We start from the raw sequence: 12,613 nt of genomic DNA, 5'->3' as shown, positions 1-12,613 counted from the left end.
GAACGAAATCATCGATTCTTTCTCAAAATTGGTCTAACAGCTCATCTTCTTTATGCCCAATCTACCTTCTATGTCGAGCAGCAACCTCATCCCCTCAGAATTGATTTAAATGATTCTTTCTTCACCCTGATAACCTCGAGGACGGCCAAATAGGTATTCGGAGCATCATAGGAGTAACACCTCTGATGATACGACGAAAATACGCATAAATTCATATAGAATCTATTCATTTAATACCAGGTTACGTAAGGTAGGAACAACACAGTGCTATACATTTTGTTTTCCGCAGAGATGCATTGCTCATGTACGCAAGATGCAACTCAAATTGCGCTTACGAACTACAATAACAAATTTTCAATGATAAGTGTTCAGATATAATAATTGTGTAAAAAGTCTCCACTATATTATATTATAGTATATCACGCTTATAGAATACGAATTCCAAAGAATATTGCAGCCCTTCATATTTCACCGAATCTCTCATAATCGGAGCACATAGTCTGTCACAGGGTTGAATTCCTGCTGATGAGTGGCGTTCATCGCCGGAACGTAACCCCAGTATTTCATTGCAATCGCGCAGGATTGCTGAACCTCCTCCACTTCCTCGAATGTGAACTCTGTTTTCCAATGAAACGGAGCAGTCGATGACTTCCGAAAAGTACTCATGTGATCACCCCTCTTCACTTTCGTATGAGAATCGAGAAACTGCTTCGTCCTCGGACGAAGATCAAGTCCGTAAAATTTATAAAGTTCTGCAACGTGTTTGTACGGATCCAGGGAAAGATCTTCATATCGTATTATCCTACGAAATGAGATATCTTATTATTATCAAACCTACTTAGAGAACATAGCTAAAGACAATTCATCATAATTTATTTTGCCGAATTATCACGTGAAAGATCCACAAGTTCACCACTTTATCAATCATGTTTCAATTTTGGTATCCGTTCAGGGTATTGGATGCGCGACGATTGATGACTAATGCCAGTTGCCAGCTTGTTTAGCTTCATTTTCTAACAATTAGATATGTATATTTATACTTATAAAAGTATTCGTTCAACGGGACGTGTTCTTCTTTACTTAATAGTTTGCACTTGCAAAAATAATTGTGATATGAAATGATAACATACATAAATCTGGTTGGGTATTTTTTTAACAGTTTCATCGCTACTTTGTAATCTGAAGCTAGATCTGCACACAACGAAGCTGGATCGGAACAGTCAGGATGTGGTTTACACCAGTAGTGATGTTTTCTTGATTGAACAGTCCCGCGAGGATCTCTGACCAAAAGCACCATCCGTACGGCTAATCTGGAAAACGGCCGTGATTAGACCAAATGAAGTAAAGGATGTCAGACTGTGGTTGTATCACGTGTTATACCAATAACCATATACGAACTTTTCATCTGCCAGAAGCTCCTGTGCAACTTGTAGTCTGAGACGTACAATTTTCATGGATTGGAATGGAAATAGCTTACACATCGCGCTGAGGAACTGGTGGTTATAGCACAGGCCTTTGTGAGCTCGGCATTGCTTCCACAAATGCGTGTTGCGATCGAAAACCAAGGAATGTGTTTTCCCGTATTCAATATATTCGTCTGAAATTCAGAATTGAAATCAACACTCTCTATCGGGAGAAGAAATAGTGAATCTTATCAAACTGACAATGAGTGACCGACGGCGCATGCGCAAAATAATGGATCCCTATTGGTCGACGAAATTGTACCGTGGCGATATTTTTTTGTCTGCAAGACAGGGGAGGCAATTACTCGAAACGCGTCATGAGATTTTAAATCTTCTGCGGGCAAGCGGAGAATTATTTTGCAATCCAGCCTCTCAATAAGTACGTTTCCCCAATTTCTCGCTAGCAACGTTTCCCCACTCGAACAGCAGGTCATATTAAGACGTAGCCACGGTGTAAGATAGACAGGTGGGTCGGCAGGACCCCTAGCCTCGTAATTTTTAAATGGCATTTCTAAAGACCTCATCCAGGTGGCTCTGCTGCAGAAATACGCCAATTAGAGCTCAAATTGAGTATTACCTAACCTTAACCTAACCTAAGCTGCCAATATCGCTCGTCAGAGTTCGACTTAGGTGTTGTCTAACCTTAAGCTAACCTAAACTGCTAACATCGCGTGTCAGAGCTCAAGTTGAGTGTTGCTAAAGCCCAACCTAACCTAAACTACCAACATCGCTCGTCAGAGCTCAAGTTGAGTGTTGCCTAACCTTAACTGCCAACATCGCGCGTCAGAGCTCGAGTTGAGTGTTGCCTAACCTTGACCTAACCTAAACGGTCACATCGCGCGTCTGTCAAACAATTGTACTGTAAAGGACACCGTGTGAAAAAATCATAAATACAGATTTGACGCTTTATAAAACCTTTTCACGCGATGGGTAAAGAATGTTGCGTAAAAAAGTATCCAAGTGAACAAATGAGTGACGGAAATTCAAATTTGCTACCTTTTCGAGTACCTCTGTCAGAGCGGTACCTGGTGGAATTTTAGTAAAAATCTATCCCCACCTTCTATCTTACACGGTGGACGTAGCGGTGCGAAGAAAGAAAGAGACGGAAAACGAATGATAGCTTGGTGAAAAGTGCAAAGTGAGGGTACCTCATTTCTTATTGTTAGGAAAACTCTTCTCCTTGGGGGCCTGAACGGACTTATAGAGAGGTCCGACTGTACGTTATTGCGATGACTCGAAGCAGTAATCAGTCATCAAGCAGTTGACGATGAAAGTCTGCTTGGCCTTCTCTAATTGCTACACAAATTATTTCGGATCTGCATGATCAGAAAAAAATTCGCATTACCTGCTTGACCTTAAGGGGAGGGCCGAGGTTAATTTTGACGCTGTCGTGTCTATAATATCAAACTACCCAAGTTCAAGTATCTATAACTCACAAAAGGCACAGCAGCCCCATGCTCCATGCAATTCTGAACAGAACCACTCCAATACGATGTTACGATAGTAAATTGATAGAAGTCATGCCATTTCTTCAATTTTGCGTTGAACGAAAACGTGTGGGAGTGATTTTGTTCAAAATTGCATGTACAGTGGGGCTGTTACGCATTTTTTTGCATTTGACATACGCGGACTTGAATACTTCGAGATATATACGACAACGTCGAAATTGACTAAAGTACCCCCATTATAAACCGAGTTTGATAGATACAGAAGGTTGGGGAGGCCAGGCTGCATAAAAATTTGACAAAGCTCGGACGTGAACATTCGGATACTGCATTTGTTAATTTTCACCATTACCGTTGGTTGGGTTGTACTGATTGAGAAGTACTAAGAATAGTGACGAATGTAAGATGGAAATAAAAATTACCAAGATTTCTGTATTCACAGTTCAGTAGATCCTTGGTCACATTCAAAGCCTTTTCGGCCAAGGGTGGACCGCGAATTTTAATTTCATCGAAAGCCACCAGCGGCTCGAAGTGGTAAAAGTCTGCCGGATGCGCGTTGAGAATATCGCCCAAAAATGTGCTTCCGCTTCGCCACGTTGTCACGATTATATTTCTGATCGGTGTTCCATTCCTTTCCATCAAAAAATCCTCAAGTTTGCTGAAATGCAATATGAATTTTCTACGAATTCAAAACCTTGGCAGAATTTGGAAGCTTTAGGATGACAGAGTAGAGCGAGTTAAAAATGTGAGAAGATTCAGTCGTTAAGAACAGTTTCCTCACCTGGCACTGATATTGTATTTTCCGTTGGGATATTGGTAGCCCTTCATGTCGGTGTTGATGAATTCTCTCTGCCTATTAAGGATTTCTTCGATAACTTTCGATTTGGAATCATTTCGTTTCTTATTAGCTGTGGTATTCTGAAATAATTATGTGTGGCATTAGGAAAGAAATAAAAATTATTGTTCGCTGAAAGACTGAAAATAAAACAATCAATTTGAAGGATACTATATTCTTCTATAGCGGTATTGTTTTTCTAATGGTAATACGCTATTAAATTTCTGTTTATTGATTTCGACTTAGAATCAATATAATATTCAACGTTAAATAAAAATGATCAATTTTTTAATTAAAAAATTTACAAATCCGATCATAATAACAGTTGTATTCGCTCCTTTTTGTCGTCTCCAAGGTCATAAGTGAACAGACCCATTTTTTTTAAATTCAAAAGCACCCAAACAACAGTGATTAAAAAATGACCATCGATTTTAAGACCATTTTTATAAAATCTATTTCAGTTGTGATATTAGCTTCTTGATCATTCTGGCGACTGGATCATTCTGGCGATTGGTTCATTTAACATATTTCTGTTGCTACCAAATACCAAGGCGATATTTGAACAGATGAACGCTCAGCACACGGAAATGAAAAACTTATTTCCTAGCGTCCAGCTTGTAAGCAGTGCTGCTGAAAAGGTTGGGAATGAAACCCCACAATCATTTTCCTTCGACGTTTACTTTTTTGGAGAAAAATTGACGTTCAGGAATTCAAGTGTAGACAAAATATAGATCATGATTCGGTAGCATTAGATTGGTAATAATTTCTGTTGTCAGTCTGGCTCATGCAATCGTTGTATACATATATGCGTACGTATTATTACGTAAGTGTATAGACTTGTACATGCTGCTTACAAAATATCTTATCGAGCGACCAATTCCTCTGAGATATAATTTGATTCGACAGTTTGATACTCATATTAATTGATATGGATATCCATACTTCCGGATTGTAAAATTCTGTGGGTGTATTTCATGTATCTAATCGAATAATGTTTGATAACAAGAAAGCTGATAAGCTTAATTAATTCGCAGTCAGGATTTCTGATCGAACTTACGTTTTTCTCTGCCTCAAGAAAGGCTGCCGACGGCTGTATTTCGTGCATTGAAGGGCTGTCATATTTCCCATTGAAGAATAAAAGCACCGAGAAGAAACATCCTAATCCTAATAAGCCGAAAAAGTTTGTTATCTTCGACATTGTCCAGTGGCTCATTGTCAGTCAAACATCGGTTAAACTTATTGAATTTCTTAACAAATTGATTTTTGATGTTTTGTCATTATATTATACGGTGTAAAACCGGAAGTCGAATTGTTGGAAAAACGCGTCACGCAGAAGTTTTGAATTTCTGATCGTTCGATCATTTAATATGTGCCCTAATCACGTATATTTTTTATTGTAATTATCCACGTAACAAATTACATAATCTATTGGGTATTGTGTTTTGAAAACTTTCTTCTGTACGGAATCAAACACTTCGTGATGCGATAGCCGTTTTTCAAGAAATTGCACAGTGAGTCAAGCTTCGCAGAGAAAAATTTTACGCAATATATGACGCGAAAATTTTCATATCAACTTCTTGAAATTACAGTGCACAATTTATTTCGATTGTAAATTCATTATCAATTGATAAACTTTTGTTGAAAAATAATTTTTACGTTTCCCAACCACGCTAAGGTGACAACATCAACCGATACTTTTGCTCACGTCTAACTACTGTCTTTTACGCTGATGCAAAGGGTTCACTTATAATGATGAGTGAAATTTTTACAGGTGGAGGGGATCAGTGTTCATTCGACGCGGAGTTGCGAGTCTCTGATTTTATCCGTATCTGCAAACGCTCTTGAAACACTTGTTTCCGTCCATGAGAGTGATCGAAAAAATATAAACGTATCGGAACGGAACCGTCGCTACGAAACTTTACGTGAAAACCAATTGCGTGTGATAGACGAAAATCAATCTAAATTACATTGGTCTTATATTATTTCGAATCTGTATACATCGATTTGAAATTTTTTTCCAGCTTCTTGTTTCATTTCCAAGGTACAAATGTAACCCATTTCAATTCTATTAAATCTGTATAACGTATAATTCGATGATATTGTACAAATTTAAATTCACCGCTGTGATAAAATTCAACATGTTTTGCACAATTCAATCCCTATAGATATTCGTTTTTGTTCAAAAACTGAAACGATTCGAATTGACGTGAATAGCATTAGAATTTTTAATATCCAACTAGCATCTCGGCCACGTGTTGCTGTGGCTCACAATCAGGTAAAAATAATGAAAAGCAAAAAACTAAACACACTCTTTGCTTATGTCGTGGAATACGTGTGACGTGGAATGAATTGTAGCATCGTGGAAACGTTTGAAATTAAAACACGGACCCGTCTATTGAATACTTACACACCGTAGATAACAAAGGACGTTTGAGTGCGGTCCTAGATGCTTAAGGTGCTTATAAAGTCGCGTTGAACACGTCGAAAACGCTGCGAGCCAAAACTTCTATACTGTTCAAGCGATCGGGATGAAACTTGGTCAATTGATGCCTTAATTTGGCAAAAAATGCGCGGAACATGAGACATATTCAACAACTAGAGACGGGGATAATGGATTCCAGTCAGGCAGTCTTAAAAAAACGGGTGTCTATGTGGGGGTGACGATTCGGGATGAAAATATCGAGTGATCACACAATCGATCAACGATAAGCCTTAAAATATAGAGTTCCAAATAGCTTGAAGTATAATTCGTACAATTTCACATTACAGAAACGCGGAGTATGAATTAAAAATGTAGAAAATTCGATGTTTAGAAATTGGGAAAAATACAGAACCGACTGAATTCTACTCGGAATCATTCTACATGGAAAGTCAGTGCATTTTTTTGTCTGAACGTGATTTCATTATCTAGGGAAACACCATGAATAAATAAATACGAAAAAGTTTTCGAACAGTTTCCAAACTTACAAGAGTGTGAAAAAACAGATTTGCAACGTGTGTAATTATTGCGGAAGAAATTTTGAAGCTTTCGTAAAATTGAAAAAGGTACGTACATGTATTCGTGAGTGTTTATTCTATCTGTTTAGAAAACCCCTCGAAAATATGATATCTGTAACGTCGATTGAAGTAGGATGAGACGGGTAGTTGTAGGATTTGAACAAATTTTTGAACTTACATAAATATCACAATATCGTGTCACCTGAATTACAATAAGATAAGAATTCACAAAACTGTACAATATTATGTTACGCAGTTGTACAAGCAGTTGAGATTGAATGCGTTCATAACCGTTTAAAATATTTTTTCACCCGTGGTCCCCGACTTACAGAAATTCAACCACGTCGACATTTTCACAAGTCTCTGTTACTGATTGTAAGATGAAAAAAAAAAATTCTTACAACTTCAACACGTAGTTTGTAAGAGGGTTGAATTCCTTTTGATGAGTAGCGTTCACTGCTGGAACATAACCCCAGTATTCCATAGCAGTTGCGCAGGATTTTTGTATTTCTTTTACTTCCTTGAATTCCAATTGCGTTTTCCAATGAAACGGAGCTGCTTTTGAATTTCGGAAAGTACTCGAGACCCCACCCTTGTTGGCTTTGGTATGAGATTCGAGAAAGTTTCTCGCTTTTGGATGAAAGAAGAGTCCATAAAACTTGTAAAGTTCTGCGACGTGTTTGTACGGATCCAGGGACAGATCTTCGTATCGTATTACCCTACGAAATATAATGTCACTTCATCATAAAGCCTATCCAAAGAACACGTCTGGAGACAATTCATCACAGGTTGTTACCATAAAATATCAAATAATCTCGACCATCTGCAGGTAACCATTTTCTGGTGTCCTCATTTAGCTAATCCTGGGTAATATACTACCCAGAAATAGTTTCGTTGATAATAATGGTTTGAATTCATATTCCTGCACTTATAAATAGTGAAATAAAATTAACAAAAGTCGAAAGTTTGATGGTACAAGTGAGAATTCGATATCTTGCTTTCAGAAGCAGCGGCAAAAATTTAATTCGAAAGGAGATGTGAAGAATTGGCGAAAATTTTATCACCTGGGTCTGATCTCTTGGTAATATACGTAGTACCCAGGGTTGCCTTCGGAGGGTTAAAATGCACAGTTTCATGAATCATGAACGAATTTTGGTGTCCGTTTAGAAGATTCGATGAGCAACTATCAATGATGAATGATCACAGCTTGTTCAGTCAATAGGTTTGATCTTTAGATACGATAATATTACACGAGATGCATCATCTATTGAACGAGACGTATTTTTGTTCAGTTACTATCCTGCGTTTACAAAAAAAGCTTCGCGATATGAGACAACAGCATACTTGAATCTGGTTGGGTATTTCTTCAGAAGCTTCACAGCAACTTTGAAATCTGAAACCATATCTGCACACGTCAAAGCTGGCTCGGAACAATCAGGATTTGGCGGACACCATTCTCGATGTTTTCTCGACTGAAGAATCCCGCGAGGATCTCTCACCAACAGCACCATCCTTACGGCTAATCTGTAAAAAGGTAATCGTCACAAAGTAAAGGATCTCAGACTGTGAATGAACTGCACAATACATGAGTGATAATACACCAACTTTTCATCGGCAAGAAGCTCCTGTGCAATTTGTAGCCTGAGTCGCACGAGTTTCATCGATTGAAATGGGAAAAGCTTGCACAGCGAGCTGTGGAACTCTCGATAAAAACAGATGTCTTGGTGAGCTTCGCACTGCTTCCACAAATAAGGATTAAAAGCAAACGCCCACAGATCCTTTTTGGCATAGCTGAGATATTCGCCTAAAATTCGTGATCGGAATTTTCAATCATGACGACATTCCATTATATTGTGTCAACCGCATACGTAATTGAGAGATTACGACAATTAGCCAACTCATCAAAATCCTGATTGTTCAATTGGTATTCATTCTCACCGCAATTCGCGTGTCGAATGAATTAAACAGTGACGTCAATGTCATGTCCTCATTTATCGAAATCTTATCAGGAATGTTGAATGATTTCTATAAATTGTTTTCGACGGAAAAAGGCGTTAGTGAAGCTTGATCCACGTACTTTCGAATAAAACAAACCCCGATAAAATTCAATCATACGCTTTCGAGGCATAGATTTCCAAGTTCATAGAAGAGCCATTTAATTTTCTCCAAATCTACTAGAACCCTACAAAGAATGACGAGGTCATTCAGCGGAATGTCACAGAACTGATTTCCACATGGGTGTCAAAACCGCTGACTATCGATGCGATTCGCATGGTTTGCCTCGTAAATAACTGCTTGACGTGTAAATAGCAGCAGCACCGAGAAATGTTCCACAAACTATTGTCGAGTTCTGCAAATGTTGGCGTATAACGTAAATCGGAATCACCTAGGTCCTGATATTCGCAGTTGAGTAGATCCTTGACCCACTTCAAGGCCTTCTTAGCCAAGGGAGGACCTCGAATCCTCGCGATATCAAAAGCAATCAGCGGCTCACAGTGGTAATAATTTGCCGGATGTGCATTGAGAATTTCGCCAAGAAACGTGCTTCCGCTTCGCCACGTTGCCACGATTACACTTCTGATTGGTCTTCCATTTTTTTCAATCACCAAATCTTCGAGTTTACTGTAAGCCGATACGCATTCTCCATAAATTCAAAATCTTAACCGCTGTATCAGCATCCGAAAACTCATTCTTCAACGCAGAATGCATAGAGTAAAAACCGTAAAGAATATGGGAATAAAAGTAGTTGTCTCACCTGGCACTGATGTTATATCTTCCATTGGGAAACGAATAATCTTTCGTCTCTTCACTGATCAATCGCCTCTGTTTACTGATGATTTGATCGATTAATTCCGATACGGGATCAACAATATCCTTCGTATCAGCTTTGCTGTTCTGTAGTAATAATTGTACCTATACAAAAACGTGAGTCAGATGGAAGAATACAAAATCAGGTGCAACAATTAGTTTCATTAAAAAGTTGAAAACAGAGTACCTAGTTGATAAATTGCGTCTTCCATACTTATGAGATTATCAGAATTGAGACAGCAAAAATATGTAAGATTGTGAGTTGATATCTTAAATCATCAATTCATATTCAAAATGCTGCAGAAATCTTGAATTTCATTCAAAATACCGAATAATTTATTGTATCTTTTATAAAAGAAACCAATTTTACTGGCAAATATTTGAAAAAAAGCCTCAGAATTATCTAAAAATGGATCTACCAGAGTCTTCGCGGTCGCTGATCACAATTTTACCATCAGATTTCCGGAATTTGGCAGTGCAATTGAACATGGCAGTACAAAATTGGAAAGTTTTTTGGATTGACTTTTTTATTCTAACTTTCAATAATATTTTATGAGTTTATAACAATAAATATGACCGCTTTTACCGTCTTTGTGTACCCCTCTCCTGGCGAACTTTCAGCGCTCAATACAAAAAGGAAAAGAGAAATAACTGTAAAAATAATTTGCAGGAAATATGATGTCTAGGGAATAATGTGCTACTGTTCTTCTATTTTTGAGGTAAAAAAAGTAAACATTATGGTTGAGTCGGGAATAAAGATTATTTTATAATTATTTTGAAGAGAAAATTACCGTGAATCAATGATTTATGCACTAGACTACGCTCGGTAGTTCGAGGATCGTAAGATTTCTTGCGTGTTTTTCTCGGAAACGAAAGATTATTGCATCGAGTTATTTGAGCCTCGTACACAGGGGAGGTCCCTCTACAACATATATAAGAATCGTCGAAATCTGTTCGTATCGGATCTGATGGTCCCCTTGTAAGAGGTATACGGTACTCAGTGAAATCCAACGATTGTCAAATTTTTTACTGCCATATTGGGTTCGGTTTTCCAATTTCGGAAATCTGATGGTAAAATAGCGATCAGCGACCTCGAGAACCCTAGTATATCCATTATTTGTCAATTCTAAGGCTTTTTTCGAACTTTCGTTCGCCATGTTGGATCCGCCATTTTGAATGTTAGAATTTCAAGTTCAGATTTGTAATCGGCGAACCCAAAAGCCCACGATTGCAAATTCTCAAGTGAATCGCACGTATGGAAAAATGTATGCGTGAAAGGGTTAAGCAAATATATTCGGTGCTGAATAAAGAGAATTAATAGCTTTTAAGATACTTATACGATGGATTAAACCTGAATACAAAATCAAGATGGCTACTGCTGGAAATATTCTTAATTTCTAATGAAAATGATTTTCAATTCTCGTTAGCAACACCGAAAGAAGGATTATTTCGTTAAATTCATCAGGAAATCATTGTAAACTGAGTATTTTTTAAAATGCGTTAACAAATTAGTGAAACTAATTAGTGGATTGATCTTATAGTCGAATACGGATGGAATGCAATCGATCGAATTGATTTTTATCGATCTTGAAGCGATCAAAATAAGACATCGTTATTCAAGCTTTTGTTTATGACTCGCGGATCTTCTATTTTTTTCATTTATAAAGAGGTTTTTGCAGTTTGTTAATAACAGAGTTTAATAAATACTCGATGCACGGCTGTCTCGATGTAAAATCAACAAAAAGTATCGCATTTTGAGCAACTAATTACCTCAGTCAACGGTAAAACGATTCAAATTCGAGCTTTTTGTGTGAACTAATTACTCACCTTCTGCTCCAATTGCTGGGGAACAGGAACTGTTGGTTCTGTTTTACGCATTGAGTGTCTTCCATAATTCTCATTGAAAATTAAATACACTGCGAAAAAAATACCAACGCTGATCAAACCGTAGAAACTTGCACGTTTCGACATTTCGGTTTGCTGTTTGCTTTCGTGCCGTTGCACGGATGATCGAACACTGTAAACTGTACAAGAAATATCAGTGAGTCGTATCGAGTTTTGTTATTACTCGAAAGACTGTTAAGGCACGATGTTTCTAGCCGATAGGACAGACTCTAAAAATTCATATTTACACACTTTGTTCTAGAAACGGTGATTTACAAATCATGCAGACCATACAGTTCAGAAAAATTATGTCATCGAATAATTATCTAGTCCAACGGACGTGCACGTTTATACTCTGCGCTGGGTACGTAAACAGGTATTAAAGCTACACTTTTCACTGCTTTAAAAGAAGTCGAGCAACGAACATAAAATACGTCAAGGAAAAGTAACCTTGAAGGTTGTCCAAGGTATTCTGGATACGATGTCCAAAAAGATCTCAGGCATTAAAAAGCAAATTAAACAACATGAAAGAAAACGTAGAGAAATAGAAAAGATAACAAGAATTTGAAAGAATCGAATTCACATCTGAGGGATGAAAACGAGTTCATGAGCTAAGTGAGTTCGTTGAAGAGAGAAATTCAAAACTCGAGAAAGGTGATCAGAGACAAGATCGCGTTTCTTAACAAGGTGGAAGAAACAAGTGCTATCAGTGAACTCCTTAGGGAAATAAAAGTTGAGACGAGTAACATCGATGGAATCAAGAGAATTACCTTTAAACTAGGGACTAGATCGGTTATTGTAAAGCTCGCCGCATACCGGTATGAGAAGAAGATTTTTAAATTTCAGAATCATTTCAAAGGAAAATACGGCATCGGAATGTCAAATGGCTTAACGAAAGAGGAGAGAGTAAACTATCAAAAATCAATCGAAATAAAAGAGCAATTAACTATAGAACACAGTCGGAACAAAAATTATGAGAGACAAGATTCTCACCGGAGATAAAAAATACAATTCCAAACAAATCACCCGACTTCCAAAAAAAAAAAAGAAAAAATAATCAAACAGAGGAATTGGAAGATTTTCGAGAACAGAATGACAGCGACGATGACAGCGAAACTGTGTCCCCAAGTTAAAGATTCAATGTAAAGAGACGCGAAGAAGAGAACGTGCATCAATAACAC

The 12,613-nt window shown here is 37.7% G+C and overlaps 2 protein-coding genes across 2 annotated transcripts; both read right to left on the bottom strand.

The window, feature by feature from the left end:
* Positions 1-417: 417 nt before the first annotated feature.
* Positions 418-4,956, bottom strand: LOC124411205 (carbohydrate sulfotransferase 4-like). The gene is made up of 6 exons (XM_046890190.1): positions 4,801-4,956; positions 3,690-3,826; positions 3,331-3,566; positions 1,399-1,597; positions 1,131-1,310; positions 418-802 (listed from the first exon to the last, which is right to left on the bottom strand). The coding sequence occupies exons 1-6, from the start codon at positions 4,954-4,956 to the stop codon at positions 481-483; spliced, it is 1,230 nt and encodes a 409-aa protein (XP_046746146.1). The 3' UTR covers positions 418-480.
* Positions 4,957-6,973: 2,017 nt separating this feature from the next.
* On the bottom strand, positions 6,974-11,601 carry LOC124411204 (carbohydrate sulfotransferase 5-like). Its single transcript, XM_046890188.1, has 6 exons — positions 11,376-11,601; positions 9,496-9,635; positions 9,127-9,362; positions 8,346-8,544; positions 8,085-8,264; positions 6,974-7,459 (listed from the first exon to the last, which is right to left on the bottom strand). Exons 1-6 carry the CDS (start codon positions 11,517-11,519, stop codon positions 7,138-7,140), a joined length of 1,221 nt encoding a protein of 406 aa, XP_046746144.1. The 5' UTR covers positions 11,520-11,601; the 3' UTR covers positions 6,974-7,137.
* Positions 11,602-12,613: the final 1,012 nt, after the last annotated feature.

Source organism: Diprion similis, chromosome 10, assembly GCF_021155765.1.
Source record: "Diprion similis isolate iyDipSimi1 chromosome 10, iyDipSimi1.1, whole genome shotgun sequence".
NCBI lineage: Eukaryota > Metazoa > Arthropoda > Insecta > Hymenoptera > Diprionidae > Diprion > Diprion similis.
This window is presented reverse-complemented; position numbering and strand designations above follow the sequence as displayed.

What these genes read in the sequence shown, in the direction of transcription:
- LOC124411204 (XM_046890188.1), bottom strand. Translation starts at nt 11,519, where the DNA reads ATGTCGAAACGTGCAAGTTTCTACGGTTTGATCAGCGTTGGTATTTTT. An exon ending in CCCAGCAATTGGAGCAGAAG is followed by an intron (nt 9,636 to 11,375) that starts GTGAGTAATTAG and finishes TTATTACTACAG; the next exon opens with AACAGCAAAGCTGATACGAA. An exon ending in GAGCTTCTTGCCGATGAAAA is followed by an intron (nt 8,265 to 8,345) that starts GTTGGTGTATTA and finishes ACCTTTTTACAG; the next exon opens with ATTAGCCGTAAGGATGGTGC.
- LOC124411205 (XM_046890190.1), bottom strand. Translation starts at nt 4,956, where the DNA reads ATGAGCCACTGGACAATGTCGAAGATAACAAACTTTTTCGGCTTATTA. An exon ending in AAATACAATATCAGTGCCAG is followed by an intron (nt 3,567 to 3,689) that starts GTGAGGAAACTG and finishes ATTGCATTTCAG; the next exon opens with CAAACTTGAGGATTTTTTGA. An exon ending in CTGTGAATACAGAAATCTTG is followed by an intron (nt 1,598 to 3,330) that starts GTAATTTTTATT and finishes TCTGAATTTCAG; the next exon opens with ACGAATATATTGAATACGGG.